The sequence below is a fragment of the Mixophyes fleayi genome, chromosome 4 (assembly GCF_038048845.1).
Source record: "Mixophyes fleayi isolate aMixFle1 chromosome 4, aMixFle1.hap1, whole genome shotgun sequence".
NCBI lineage: Eukaryota > Metazoa > Chordata > Amphibia > Anura > Limnodynastidae > Mixophyes > Mixophyes fleayi.
The window spans coordinates 92798100-92814550 of record NC_134405.1 but is presented as its reverse complement, the minus strand read 5'-3'; the positions used below and the strand labels follow the sequence as shown (position 1 = coordinate 92814550).

General features: G+C 37.2%; 1 protein-coding gene across 5 annotated transcripts in view; it reads left to right on the top strand.

The window, feature by feature from the left end:
* Positions 1 to 16451, top strand: part of NTRK3 (neurotrophic receptor tyrosine kinase 3) — a 479767-nt gene that overhangs the window by 250116 nt on the left and 213200 nt on the right. For 4 of the 5 annotated variants that reach the window (XM_075207753.1, XM_075207752.1, XM_075207750.1 and 1 more), the window contains 5 exons: positions 1074 to 1215; positions 2406 to 2702; positions 4447 to 4470; positions 5023 to 5093; positions 7639 to 7741. In XM_075207753.1, coding sequence (XP_075063854.1) covers positions 1074 to 1215; positions 2406 to 2702; positions 4447 to 4470; positions 5023 to 5093; positions 7639 to 7741 — 637 coding nt within the window. The remainder of the gene's footprint in view (positions 1 to 1073; positions 1216 to 2405; positions 2703 to 4446; positions 4471 to 5022; positions 5094 to 7638; positions 7742 to 16451) is intronic. The other variant, XM_075207751.1, reaches the window with a different exon arrangement.

Genomic DNA, 16451 nt, shown 5'->3' with positions numbered 1-16451 from the left:
CCTTTCGTAGAGTGTAAATGAATATCTGCCTCTCCACACAGCAAAGTATGTCCCTAAAAATGCTTCCTTTCCACTCTAGTGGGAATATTCTAAAAATGCTAATCCTGCATCAATATGTTCCCATTGGCTGGTGCAAACTTCTGCTTCTCCGAATTCGCTGCCATGGTAGCACCAGGTTTTGGCACTTTAACCCCCCCTCCTTTATATGCTTCATAAATGAGGCCCACTATGATCAATGAATAATAGTGAAGCAGAATAGCAGACCAGGAAGCAAAGATTCATTTTGTAAAAAAAATATTTATGGGAAGTTCTTTTTTAAGAGCTTTTTGAAATGTGAAACGCGTGAGGTTCATACATGTGTGAATCATAGTGAGTATGTTAGAGTTGTTCCCAATATAATATCAAACAGAGAGCATGAACATATACTAAGTAGCCACATTCTCTCTCACAACAAACTGTGTTTTACTTTTCATTTAAGGGAAAACAAGCTAGACTTTAAATGGGGTATTTTTATCCAGTTGGAACATTAAAATGTAAGGTTTGCTTAGGCTTCCGTTCCTTGAATGAACATAGTTTGAGAAGATAACATCATATTCAATTTTGTTTGTTTTAGTCTTTATAGATAAGATCTAAAACACTAATTATTATATTTTAGAATATGCTCATTTTCTGCATTTTATAGAAATTAAAGGTTTGAATAGCTCAATAATGCCTTCCACAATTGCAAAGTATGAAGCCATTATGCGCTAAACACATTTTTTACTAATTGTATGAATTCCCTGCTATTGTTTATATGGAAATTGTATTATAATTTGACTTTATTCTGACAATTATAGAGATAAAAAATATAGTTAACATTGTAAAGGAAATAACTAGGTACAAAAAAGACATTTGTAGAATTGAATTCTCTTTTCTGTGCTGAAATCTCCTTTGATGTCATAATGAAAGCTGCTTTTGTTCTTCCTTGCAGATAGCTTCACAGCAATCTTTTTGCATTTGCTTTGTTCAATTTTTAACGGTTTTCTTGCATTTTTTCTTTTAATGCTTCTCTGACATGCTCGTGATGGATGCAGACTAATGTCAACTGGACCAATGTGCATTCAATTAACCTGACCCTAGTGAATGTCTCTGGAGAGGACAATGGCTACACCTTAACCTGCATTGCAGAAAACGTTGTGGGAATGACTAATGCCACTGTATCACTCACTGTTTACTGTAAGTTGGACTTAATGCAACTGGTTGGGGTTATGTTTAAAACTAAAGCAGTCAGCATAGGGTCTTGTGCTCTGTACACATAATCACACTGAGCTTATGTTTGTAGACATTAGGGACTCATAAGAGCATCATAAGGGTTTAGGGCTTCTATGTGCATGCGCCGTCCCATTGCATGTTCAGAAGAGGCCCCTGTTCTGCTCTTCTTAGCATGCACGGGGCAATAGTTGCACCACTTGGTGTCTCATTGCCCATGCGCCAGCTTCTGTGCATGTTCAAAAGAGCAGATTGCGGGTAACAGGTGGATGGACCAGCATTGCCAGTACCAATCACCTCCGGGTCATGTATCAGCCACACCCAGAGCAGGTCACACCCACAGCAGTGGCGGTAGATCTGCCTCTGGTAGTCATGCTAGCATTTTCTTTATCTGTACACAAGTGTTAGCAGTGTTTTCGTCACGTGTTCTGTTCACAGTGAAAGAAACGGGCATGAACTTGGCTGGCTTTTAGAAGGCATCAATGATCTTTGACAGCCATTACTAGGGACCCACATGCATTCTACAAAAGAGGGACAGTATTTGTCTCTTTCCTGTGATTTTCTAGTATCCTTTTGTTAGAGAAAACATGGGGATCGATATTTTTTAGTTCAGTGTGTTCAGCACATAGTGTAGGAAATAAATTGTGTAAGTAGGATAAACTGCCCTTCTGTATTATCGTAACTTGTAATATTACGGATCAATGTGAAAAACCTGTATAACTGATAGTCCAGTCAGTCAGATCATTTTCCTGTTTTTGGCCAGCTTTATGTCAAATTACACTGGACAGAAGAACAAATTGTTCTTATTCTTAGGGGTATATTTACTAAACTGCGGGTTTGAAAAAGTTGAGATGTTGCGTATAGCAACCAATCAGATTCTAGCTGTCATTTTATTGAATGCACTAAATAAATCAAAGATGAAAGAATCTGATTGGTTGCTATAAGCAACATCTCCACTTGTTCAAACCCCCAGTTTAGTAAATATACCCATTTTTGACTCAAACTATATATTGTAAAACAGTATGGTATCGTAAGAATTTTTAGGAATATAAATAATCCAATTGTAAAGTGCAGAGGGTATGCTGCAGCTGTATATATAAATGTTGATGTTGATAGTGTTGATGTACCTTTCCCCTTTTTTTACATTTCTCTTCTAGACCCACCACGGATACTTAGTTTGAAAGAACCAGAATACCGTCTTTCGCACTGTATTGAATTTAGTGTACGTGGGAATCCACACCCAGTCCTCACTTGGTACTATAACAAGCAGCCCCTGCGGCAGTTGGATTACATACGCTTGCAGTACTATGAGCCGGACAATGACTTGGAAGGCTGCCTATTGTTTGATACTCCTTCACATTTTAACAATGGAGATTATACGCTGGTTGCTAAAAATAAGTTTGGAATTGCAAATCAAACGATTTATGCACATTTTATGCAGCATCCGGATGTAGGTAAGCTGACTACATTTCAGTGTACCTGGCTCCAAAATGCATTCAGAAGGTTACTCCATAATATCTATTGTGTGTCTGCAACAAAAAGGGGTTCTTTTTCAATATAATAGACCTTTTATGTATCTGGCCAGCTGTTGTTAAATAGTTGGCTTGTAAGTTGTGGACCATCTCAGTACTACCCAAACTAAGCTTTCACTTTATATCCTCTATGTCAGGATATCTCAACACTGGTGCTCATGGTCTGATATTAAAGCATCATTTCTAGAGCTCCATTCTAGAACACAATTGTAATATTCAGTGATGGACTCCAGCTAAAAGATGGTTATGTGGTACTAATTATTTCACCTTTGATTCGGTGAGGAGGCCTGCAGATCATGTGCCATTCTAGGTTCCTGAAGACCACTTTATCTCCCCATATATAGCAGTCTAGATATTGAGAGCATGTGGTGTGAGGGATAAGTAGAGAACCACAGATTGAAAAGTGTGAAGAATGATAAAGAGATGGATGAGACATGGGAATGAGTGAGAGTGTTCCCCTGGCTAGATAGATAGATAGATAGATAGATACATAGATACATAGATATATATATATATATATATATATATATATATATATATATATATATATATAGAGAGAGAGAGAGAGAGAGAGAGAGAGAGGGAGAGAGAGAGAGAGAGAGAGAGAGAGAGAGAGATAGATATGTGTGTGTAGGTAGATGGATATATAGATAGATAGATAGATAAATAGATAGGTAGGTGGATAGATAGATAGATAGATAGATAGATAGATAGATAGATAGATAGATATACATGTGTGTAGATAGTTAGATAGATAGATAGATAGATAGATAGATAGATAGATAGATAGATAGATATGTGTGTGTAGATAGATAGATAGACAGATAGATCGATAGATAGATAGATATATAGATAGATAGATAGATAGATAGATAGATAGATAGATAGATAGATATACATGTGTGTAGGTAGATAGATAGATAGATAGATAGATAGATAGATAGATAGATAGATAGATAGATAGATAGATAGATAGATAGATATGTGTGTGTAGGTAGATGGATAGATAGATAGAGATTTTAACTTCAGATGGGACTTCATTTTTCTATACAAGAGTAATGTGGACTGCATGGTTTACTTTTCGTTCAAGCGAATGCTCATCAGATTACCCCCAATTAAAACCCTGCCACCTCTGAGAACACATTATCTACTGTAGTGTAGTATGAAGCTTAAAGCTGTCTTATCCTGTGTATGTAGCTTATACTGCTAAGGTCGGGAAGTGGGGGTGGAGACCCCTGCCAATATCATCAGTCAATTTTGTAAATGGATGAGTAAAGTGATCATCTTTCTAGAGCAACACTAACACACATACTCTATATATTTCTAAACCTTGTTATTTTTCAATTTATACATAGAGAGCATGGATAGATGCCACTTTATTGGAATCATTTCACTTTACATCCATGAAAAACCACTCTTTCAAATTGTTAAGTGTCCTTCCATACTGAATGCATTGCTGTAATCTATCTATCTGTCTGTTTGTCTGTCTTATATATTAAATACCCAACTATGTCTTACATTACGGTTTTTTTATTGATGCATTTTTTAGTACCATTTTGTAGCTTTACCCCTTTCGGATCCTTAAACTCTAGTGATTTGTTTTAGATATATATTTATATTGTTTTGATTTACTAAATCTGCCATTTACTGTCTGTCCTTTTTGCAGAGAATACTGACTATTTTGCTTCAGGTACGTACTTGTCCGTATTGCACTCTCAGTAAAATACATTGAACTGCTACACTGAGCACAATTTACAGTATAGGTCTGATGGGTTTGCTCCCCTTTTGCCAAATGCATAATAGATCATGTTGACAGGAAAGCCAAAGGGGACTTGCCAGAGAATTCCCTCTTCTCGCCAGTATATATTTGGGCAAGAACTGCGGCATTCTGTGTTAACTTTATCTTCTTTGTTAATGGAACAGGAGTCTCCGGAGCCATGGGGGAGGAAGCTAGGTTCACAGTAACAAACTAACCAGTATATTTTCTCTTTAATAAGAATAAGGATGTCCATATTTGATTATCCTTGAATTCTATTACAAACCATTTAATCCCCTTGGGACAAATGTACATTTATATTCAAAGTAATATGGGTCCCTTGGTAGAGAAGTGCAGTAGTATGTCTGCTGGTATCCAATTATCTGAACTCTGAGATAAAAATAGTTGGTGGCATTTTAAGCAGGCAGGGTATAAGGAGAATAATAATACATTGTTCATAGAATTATTCAACTCCTTTTGTTTCAGTAGCAGATTTTGGAATAAGTCCCACGCCTCCAATCAGCGTGACTCATAAACCAGAAGAGGACACTTTTGGCGTGAGTTACATTTTGATATCTTAAGAAAACACAGGCTCAGCTTTTTAACATATTTCTCATACAGTGGCACCTTCTGTGCAGATAATGAAGTGAATGTACAGGAATCTGGGAACAAATCCTGCTAATGATCATTCTGTTTACATTGCAAATCACAAGGCTTATTTTTCATATAGATGCAAGGTCATTAGCAAGTTATGTGGGGGGCTGTGGGTCTGAATAATTAAATTAGACATTCCATTAGTTTGTCGTCCTTGTGATTGTATGCTCTTGGTGATGTATTATCTATATATATATATTTATATATATATATATATATATATATATATATATATATATATATAATGTTGGTGGAGTTACAGCGCACTCTCAGCAGTGCATAAGGAAGCATTCAATAATGGAAGTGTTGGGCAGACTAAAAGTCAGGACGGAAGCACCCACAGGACTTGAAAAGGTGAAATGTGAAGAAATGTGAAATTACATTCTTATAAAATTAACTGATGTTCTGTTTCGAGTCCTGTGAGTGTTTTATCCAGACTTTCAGTCTATATACAGGAAAAGACTGATTAATTGTTACTATATATATATATATATATATATATATATATGCATTCTGAGTTAAAGCATACCAATGGTATTGAAGTTAACTGTCCTTGAGTACTAGTATATACTGGTATACATACTAGTATATGAGTACTAGACTATACATTGGACATTGATGCTGCAATCTCTGTAACTGTTTTTCGTACTCGTATTGAATTGGAACAAGGCTTATAAACTGTATGATAGCTTTTACTACATCTTGACTAAAGTCAATAAAAAATTCAGGTGTACAAACTTAAAAAGAGAAAAATTAGAAAGTTATACCAAAACTGTATTATCCACGGTGTAACCTAGAGCACAGCTCCTGCAACGGTTATAATTGGAAAAGAGTAGGCAGACTATAGGATTAGATATTGTTTGTGTATTCTCTACTTCTTGGTACTTCTTGGTTGCATTACAGCATTGGTTTTGCTTGATTTTTTTTCCCTAGTGGTGTGTTTTACACCATCTTTAATGGTGTAGACTTCAATTAATGTGTTCCAGAGAAACTGCAGTACTGGTCATCTTATTTATATTATTTATTTCATAGATCTGACATGCCCATGCACTAGCATAGGGCTCTACCTTTATGTGCACCCATCACTTACACACAGAGGAGGCAGACATTTTGTGGCCCAAACAAATACATATCCTATGACCTAATTAGCAGCTAGTAAGAGCACTTAGTAAGAGGCATTAGGCCCTTTGTAAAGTTATTATTGGGTCTGAATTGATTGGATATATTCTGAACATTGATTCTGTCCTCAAAATAGCTGCAAACACCATTGTGTATCGGTGACAGGTACTCTGCAAAAACATTAGAAGAAATAGCCCTAAGGTGCTATGATCTAAAAATAGACTATTGTCACCTGTCTGTGAAGACTGAACATGCTACCCACAAGCCACCACTTTCATGCTTCTCCTCTTCCATTACTCTTCATTTATGTAGCATTTCAAATAGGAACAGATATTGAAATCCAGCATATAGAACAATGATGTAGTGAAACAGTCACCATTATGGACATACGGTTGATATGTAAGGCAGAGGCGGGACTAGCGAGCTGTGGTCCCCAGTGGCGGTAGGCGGGGAGGAGGGAACTGGGGCCCCGACCCTCTGCATCTGCCATGAAGCGGGCCCCATTATCTCCATGGGCCCTGGTATTCATCATATATTGGTGTAACTTAGAAAAATGAGTTGCGTTATACAAATAGGGCATGTTTCTAAAGTACAAACTGACAGAATTGAGCACAAAGAGCTCCATACATAAAAAGGACACCGATTTTGAAGGGCACATTGTGAATAACTGGCGCTGTCCTTAGAAATCCTAGACAGTTAAATAACTATAGAAGTTAAGTTTGTAGTGGGCAGGAAAGAAGATAATTCTAATGCTAACAAGTCACCTTTGGTTCGCTCCACATTGTGTACACTATGCAACTCAATCTCTTTGCATACTGTGATGGATATTAATTGTATCATGTCCATCCAATTAATGTTGATTTAGATCAGGTTGGCTTCCCCCTTGAGATGTGCTTGGACTGCATTACAATAAGTAATCCGAGAAGATAAAAATGCATATACGATAACTGTAACAATGGCATGAGTGAGTCTGCTTCCCTGGTCTCTCCATCTACATTTAAGTAATATTGGCAGCAGCATGGTATGTTGTAACGTAGTTAATATTCATTACTTCAAATGTGCTGCGCCTATACCTTATAAACTAATATATAAATGCAGTAACGTCATAATTACAGTTACAGTCGGTTGCAGTGAAGTCACAACATGCATTGTTATCAGTTGTGAGCGTCCAGCTTTCCCTTATGACACAATTCCGATACTAACCATCACAAACGAGAAGCAGTTGAATTGGTGAATTTTGTGTTAATTACACCCATCTATAATTTAATATTAGTTTTACAAGCCTAGAGAGCTCTAATGGAATTAGATTTTTGTTGCATTTTTTTGCAGGTTTCAATAGCAGTGGGTCTTGCAGCCTTTGCATGTGTCCTCTTAGTGGTCCTGTTCATAGTCATCAACAAATACGGAAGGCGTTCAAAATTTGGAATGAAAGGTAAGGACAGCTAAACCGTTGTACGATGTCTTTTGATTAGGTGTTATTTCAGCTTTAGCAGTCAAATCATTTTGAATGTTTTAATTTCCTATCTTTTAAAGTACCTTTCTATGTTTTATTTTCCGGTTGGTAATTTTTCATTTTATAAATTGCTAAAAAAAAAGAAAAGTTAATTGCTTATTGAATGCTGTACAGTGTTAATAAATAGCTCTCATGGAGACACTTGCTGAGGAATTTGGTTGTTACTCTATTAATGACTCCCTATGATATTGTACCAGTGACTTTGTTATAGGTTTCAAATTAGCCTGCAAGCCTAAAACACCTAAAAGTTTGTATGCATCCCTGCTTAAACACGTAAAAACATTGTAAATAAGAATATTATTGGCTGGTGTTAGAAAATTAATTATTATACAATTATAAAAGTGAAATGATTGGCAATGTTGTATAGCTGCTGTAACATTAGGTTTTCCCACCTTGAATCTCCCTTAGTCAAAAGGGACTACAGTGTTAACCATTGTGGCCATTGTCAGGACTTGTCAAATACCAATGACATTGACTGGAGAACATTATAAAAGCTGTAATAATGCTGGGATTCGGAGACCCGTATTCTGCCACCTCAACATTTTACTGAGTGGTGACATTTTTACTTACTGCTATACGACATCAGCATTTATACAGTTACATGTGACACCATATTGGATGTGACGCACTTTGCTGTATGCACTTAATTATTGTTACCAACAAATGTGGAATAAACACATAAACCAAACCATCTTCTACCAGTTTTGAGCACTTTTATTTAAAACATTTTTACAGATAGAGTATATTTATTCCATCTTCTAAAAAGAAAAGGGAGGTGTTGCCCATAGCAACCAATCAGATTCCTGCTATCTTTTCTAGAATCTATTAGATAAATGATTGCAAAAATCTGATTGGTTCCTATTGGCAACACCTCCTTTTCCTTTGTAGGTTTGATAAATCTACCCCATTGTCGTCAGCTTTTACACTACCATAAACAAATTAGAAAGTCATTTCAGCCCAGCAAAGGGAGTTGGCAGCCCCTCACCTCCAGCTAGTGTATGACCCCTGGAATTGATCCGCTGGAATAATTACAGCCACAAAAGACTTGTTTTTGTCAATTACACAGAAAAAATACTTGATAAGGATGTAGCTTCTTGTTAAACTAGATATAATATCTTCATGTTCTTCAGTGTAGTTTCTTGCCTTGGCGGAATGCCAACTTCATTGAATTTTCTTCCTCCCCTGCTTGGCATTTCTTGTTAATATTGAGTAACAGATGCAACGCTTTCCTTTCAAATCTTGTGTAAATTAGCACTGAGGCATCCAGTGGAGAAAAATGTGAGTTGACAGGACTCACTGTTTATTAGACTAAAGTAAAGGACCAAAATACTAAAATCTCTCAGATGTTATATTGTCTGCAAAAAAAATAGCCTTGGAACAAAATGAGACGCCTTTTCATATGTATATAGCAACTTAGCATGTAGATACCTACAGCAAACAGCGAGGCAGTCATTTTGTCAGTTGAATGAATAATTGTGAGAATGCAATATTGGTTCATTTCACAAAATGGCTGCCTCCAGTGTGTGTAAGTGATAGGCACACTTATAAGTCTCTTATTTGAGAACTATTGACCTACACTAAGTGATATGTCAGTACAAGAGTCATTAAAGCTATCCTGCCATGGTTTAGGTCATATTTAGGTAGAATAAATGGTTCCTGCTTTCAGAAGTATGTCATTCATCGAACCAGTCTCTCCTCCCAAGGGGGACATTTCTTGCTTGTTGCTCTGATAAAAATGACTTGCTGTGCAGAGACGTTCAGATTGTTTTCTCTAAAGGAGCAGTACTGGAAAACAACTTACTTGTGATCCATATTACTTTATTTATATAAAAGCAAATATGCATTTTAAAAGTGATGTTTACATAATTTTTGACTTTCATCGAAAATGTCCAGAGCAACTATCTGTGCCATTATCAGTGCTACCAATTACTTATTGTATAGCAGCTGGCTTTTGTGGTTGACAGAAAGGTAACCTACCAATAGCAAAAATGTAGGGTCAAGGTGCTGATGCTGTATAGAGGTGACTGTTCTCAAGAACCAGATTGGACTTCCATTTTAAGATTTATGTACAGACAGATCACAATTCCTTGGGCCACATGGCAAGATTTAGTGACTGTCATACAGAGCGTTGTTCCGTGTCACACTGCACACTGTCATACAATGCAGTGAGCAGGATTAGCACGCCACAACCAAGCACGTTCCAAGCAGCTCGGGTTGCTTGGCCATGCTGTTTCTTACAAAGAAGTCTGCTTCATCTGTGTCTCATAGATGGGTGTGTCCAGTGGAAATTTGGAAGCGGAAGTATGCAAAGTGTAAGTGAATGGAATTTGATTACAATCAAAGTAGGAGAAGTGGCGGTATGACATACCACCATGTACCGGCCCACTTTGACCATTGGGTGTGTTAGTATAATGTGATAAAGTTTGGCAGCTGTATCATGAAGCAGTTTATGTGGATTGGTAGGACTTAAATGCAACAAATTATATTTAAAATGCAGCAAAGTCTAAAATAGTGGTTCTTATCTTGTTAATCAATTAAGAGGATCCACCAATGAAACACTGCTTTTCTCCATCACTTATAAGAGATTAAGAAACTTGTTTTTGCCAGAATAAACACGGGGCAAACGCAGGATTTGTAGAGGGGGTTTCCACACCACGCCGCCAGTGGGCTTGACCAGCTTGCATGGGGGCGTGGCTATAATTTTAGACAGTGCTTGGCTGCTCTCCAACTCTTCTTATCCCCATAATATAGATGGGCAATGCTGCATGCACTACTGTTAGGTGCACGCAGCTCTCCCTTTTCAAGCAGAGCTGTGTGAAGCCCAGCAGGGTCCAGCCACCTCAATTATACAGCGCCCCAGGCTTGGAGGGGGATTTTCAGGCACTAGCAACCCCCCCCCCCCCCCTCGGAAACGTGTGAGTTTTACAGTTTTTCTATATAGATTTCCAAACATTGCTCATTTAGACATAATCCCTAATGGTATATTAAGATCCCTTATAAGGTGAACTAAACCCTTGTCCCAGAATCTTCAAACATAGTGACTGACCCACATACAATGAAAATGCCTATTCCTATATACATTTTCAATGTATACTAAAGGAGGGATAAATGTACATCATGGAGATATATTATTAATAGAGATGTTCACTGACTCCTGTTTTCTGGTTTTGGTTTTGGATCCCGTTTTTTTTCTAAAATAACTTTATTTTTTGCTAAAATCACATATTTTTGCTTCCCCCCCCCCCCTACATTATTATTAACCTCAATAATACTAATTTCAAGTCATTTGCAGTCAGTTTTGACCACCTCACAGGTCACAATATTATTTTCATACACTTCAAACAAAGACTGCAGAAACCTGGCTTGATGGTAAGCAACAGAGCAATGACTCAAACACACTTCATAGCAGTTCAAAGCACATCTAGGACAAATTGCCACACAGCAGTGTCAGTAAAGAAAAGTGGTGCAATTAGCAATGGAGCAATGGATCTCTCCTCTTTGTGTTTTAGCTATATAACACAGTACAATGTGACTGAAGATTTAGAAGACCAAGCCTGCCAGACCTATTATTTGTATTTCAGCAATGACAGTTAGCAATGGAGCAATGGATCTCTCCTCTTTGTGTTTTAGCTATATAACACAGTACAATGTGACTGAAGATTTAGAAGACCAAGCCTGCCAGACCTATTATTTGTATTTCAGCAATAACAGTTAGCAATGGAGCAATGGTGCTTTCCTTTTTGTATCTTACCTATATAACACAGTAGAATGTGACTGCAGATTTAGAAGACCAAGCCTGTCAGACCTATTAATTCTATTTAAGCAATGATAATTAGCAATGGAGCAATGGAGCTCTCCTGAATGTCACTGGAGACTTTGAAGAACACTGCTAACCCTCCTCTTTCTTTTCTACCTATGACGCTGCCCAACTCCACTAGAGACTGCCAAGAACTGTGCTACCCCTTCTGTGTCCCTCTGCGAAACGGCGCTGGATCGCCATGGAGGGTAGTACTTCTAGATTTCAAAGCTCGCAAGATCCAAGAACAGACAATGTAACGATTGGCCTCATATTCAATTCCGAGGGTGCGTGAAAGTACTGAGCCGGCTCGACTTGGTACTCGGATCTGCTAGGTTCGGGTGTGTTCGGTTCTCGGGGAACCAAGCCTGAGCATCTCTAATTATTAATCTTTAATCAAAGTGTTGGCATTGTTATATAAGTTTATCAACTGAAATGTCAGAGAGAGCAAGAGTTTTGTTGGTGAAATTATCATTTCAGCTGAGCGGTAAAATGGAAGAAGATAGTTTCTATTTCCTAAGCTGGACATAAAAGCAAAAGGAAATATATTCAGCGCACACTATCAGGAAACCTTTTAAGAGGCCCATCACTGTTAATTCATTTGGTATTCATTACAATACTTCTGATCAAAGCACATTCATTTGATATTTATGTGGATGTCAAATGTACTTCCAAAGCTTCTGCATTACAATTTAGCATTAGTTAATAGGTACTTTAAAATAAACTGGTTGATTATGATTGAGTAATATTAACATTTTCCCCTCCCGAGAAAACAGTTCTAATAGATGAAACTGAAATATGAACATGTAGAAATATTTGAAACTACTGTATTTATCTACTGCAGGTTGGGTTGTCTTGTTTCTTTTTATGTGATTAAATCACTGCTTGTGTCTTTATAAATAACGATATTGTAGGTATCAGAGCTATCCGGATATTAGGCAAAAAGTGTGTGTATATTTGCACAATGTCAGAAGGTGTAGAGTCTTCTGTAAATTTAAATATACAGTCAACAGCAATACCTCTCTCTATGCAGAATAAGTTACAGATACTCCCATAGGCTATAAAGTGAAAGACAATTTTGTAACTATTTGTTTTAATACTTTTTAACGATACACCACAAAGTGATGGTAGTTACCTTGTTTTAAGCAACTCTCCAACATGCAGACATTTATAAAAAAAAAATGTGAAACAAACTCTAATATATTGTACTGGGCTTGAACTAAATTTAAGAACCAAAAAACATACAATTGCATTTTACGACACAGTACAACCTTCCTTATTAGCTATGAATTTGCATTTCAAATTTTGCCCATGTTGGTGTCCCCCTTAGATTGGGAATAGACTATATAGGGTTCACCTATTCCACATTAGAGCCCCCTGTAGACTTAAAACAATATATATTGAAAGTGGTGCGCACATTTTTATACTATAAATACACAATTATGTGCAAAATGTATGCATGTATCTGGTTGGACACGTGAAATGGACGTAAAGTCACTTTTCCCTTTCGCCAAACACGGTATATAGGTGTACTGAGGTTTGGGTTCTACCATTAGATCTCTGTAGACTTTAAAGGCCAGTTCGAGTTTGTACTTAGATACTCTAATAACCTGCTGATAGAAAGCCTACAATCAAGTGTACGGAGCCAGTGACTACCGCAAAGACATCTTTATGAGGAGTAAAAGGCTTTTATAGATATTGATGAGTTAATAGGATGTATAAACATCAAGGGAAGTATTTAAGATGTCCTGTACTCCAACTTGATGAGTAAGAAAGCATAAGCCTGTGGATATATTTTTCGGGGAAAATAGGAGCATTTAGAGGCTAATAATTAAGGATATTAAGGATAATAATAAAAGTCCTACTCAGACCAAGCAAAGAAATGTGTGCTCTGCAGGAATGGCATTATATCAATGTCTCACGGTTTTACATCACTGCCACAAAAACAGCAAGGATATTTGCATGAGTCTGCAATTTATGAACAGGTGAAATATCTTCAGCAAAAGGTACCACACATCCACATGGACATCTATCTTCAGCTAGAACAACATCATTCCCAAAATAATAAAACAATCCAGTTTATTGGAGTTAAGCAATAGCAAACTCTGGTTTCAGGTGCGGTGTTCCATTTGTATGTATCTATTTTCTAGACACCTATATACATGGAACAGCTCCTTATCCATCCGTCTGCTACTTTTTGTATTCACTCATGCATAATACAACTAAATATCTCCATATTTATGAAAAGTTATCCAGAATGTATTCACATGCACAGAAGCGCGCCGCTAGCTGGTAAAATGTATGCAAATTCATGTACACAATGTTCATATACAGCACATAAGCAAGTTTAGCTGCTTGTATCTGTCTAACTGCTACATTTCAGTTTGGAAAACATAAAATATTTTTAAATCAAAGAACACAGTCATGCATTGGTTTCCCTCGAAATAATATTTTAAATACCAAAATCACCAAAAGTGCTATTAAACATAACCTGAAAAGTATGTATAAAGACATTTAAACAGAACAGCGAAACAATTATTAAACCATTATTACGGTAGTTTCAACGCCAGCTTTTTGCTCGCAGCTCCCTGAGCTGCGAGCAGAAAGCCAGGTTTAAACTACCGTAATAACGGTAATAGTTTTAACGCCACGCTTATTCGGAGGGGATTGAATTCCTCCCTTAATATTGTTTCTGTTTAAGTAAACTATCTATATTTGCACTAAGTACTCAGTTTAGTAAAAAAACACAGGTTTGCGTTAGTCTTCACTGCATATTCAGCGAAACACATTACATAAAGACAACAGAATTAATCAGTCGGACATTTAAATTGATGTTTGTGTAAGAGGTTTGAGTACAGTCGTGAAATTGGACTATTCAGTGTTTGGAAATTTGCCAGAAATGGTTGCTGCTTTGCTATAAGAGCAATATAATAACAAACAGCCACATGGGAGTTCACTAACTCTTCCGTGTTGTTTATATCTAAGGGAGCGGAGACGCTTAGACTTGGCTTTTAAATAAAAAGTATATGAGGATTAGAAAAGTGATCCTGTGTGTATGTGTTTATACATAGGAATGTTCTCATATCAGTAATTACTTCCACTGTAAAGATCTCATTGGGCCATTAAAAGATGTTCTGTAAGTGCCATGTTCCCAGACTGACTCTAATTGGAATTCAATACTCCATTGTCTTTGATGAGTCTCTCTTGGAGTATTATGGTCTTGCTCTAAGTAATTCCACGGAGTTTATTCTGTTTCACTGTACTTTGCAAACAATACTTATATTCCATATACTCAGACAGGCTGTTGGATCTACACATCTACAACTTTGCACACAATATTATGAATGATACGTTGGGTCAGATATAAATTTAATTATAACATTTACTAGTATGCTGTTTTAATAGCATACTGTAAAGTTGGCTAAATTAAATATGGGATTAAGTGTTTAATCCAGTGACAATCTATGTATAATGTAATATCAATTAACATCGGTCACCCTGAAAAAATATGGTTATTAAGTGACCTCAATATACTGGTATATTGCAAAATGCTAGATGCAAGCACTGACAAACTGGTGTCCAAAGTGTACACCCACAGACAAAACACTTCCATTGATTTTTTCCTCTAGTGTCCTTCATGGAGCTCCGTTCAGAAAGAGCACCAGAGGAATTCTGTTTACCAAAAGAATGGCCTAGAAGTAAAGTAGATTTAGCAAACAGTGGGAACATTTATGAAATCTGGTGCAAAGTAAAAAGGTGACAGCAACAATGAAATGTTTTTTTTTTGTAAACTGCATAAGAAACATTACAGTTAGAAGCTGATTTTAGGCTATCACCTTTTTTTTGTTGCACCAATTTCCATGTCCCCATGTGGCTTACAGATGAGTCCCAATTGGAACTTGTACATGAGAAGTTAGCTTTCTGGGCCTACTGAGACCTGGGGTCCTTGTCATCAGTGCCCATCTCATAACTAGGAATGTGGGAGCCCCACAGGAAACGTTAAAGGGGCTATAAGGTTTCTGGGGGGAGGACACCTTTCCTGCCTTTCCTTCCTCCTATTATCTTACCAGGCCAGACACCACTCTGTACTTCCTGCCCAGAGAAGAATGGAACATCAGGGCTTCCTTCCCCTCTAAGCAGAATTTAATTTTGAGCCCTGGAATGCCCATTGAGCTGTCAGACCCCATAGCAACTGCCACCATTGTTAACCTGGGCATGATAGCTGGTGGAGGTTTGGAGGTCTAGTGGAAGGGGACTTGTTGCCCCTCCCAACAGATATCTGCCCCCTGCTGGGAGGGGGGCATATTAGGGGGATGTCAGGGTTGCTGCTCCTCTGGGTTAGACAGGGATTGTGTCATTGGACTGTGACACATACCCAGCCAATCACTAACATGGATAACACGTAGTACATAAGAAGAGCTCATGGCATGCTTAATTAATATCATTCATCTCATATATATATATATATATATATATATATATATATATATATATATATATATATATATATCTTCTTTATATCCATCATACATTTATTATTATGGATGTAACAGTTGGAGACACCCCGATGTGTTTCAATGGTTTACAAAAATGCATAGTTGCCAATATATTAAAATACTTTCCCGACACACTGCTGCTGAGGCGGTGAAGCTAAGCACGTAAAACTCTTTTGATGTTTTGATGGACTTTGGAGCACTGCAATCCCATCATGTCAAGTTTACTAAATTTGGTTGACACATAGCCAGTTTGAAGGGACTGACTTACAGAGAGAAAAGTACAGAAAAATGGGACCTAATACATCAGATGCATTCTACATACCCAACTCATTTACAT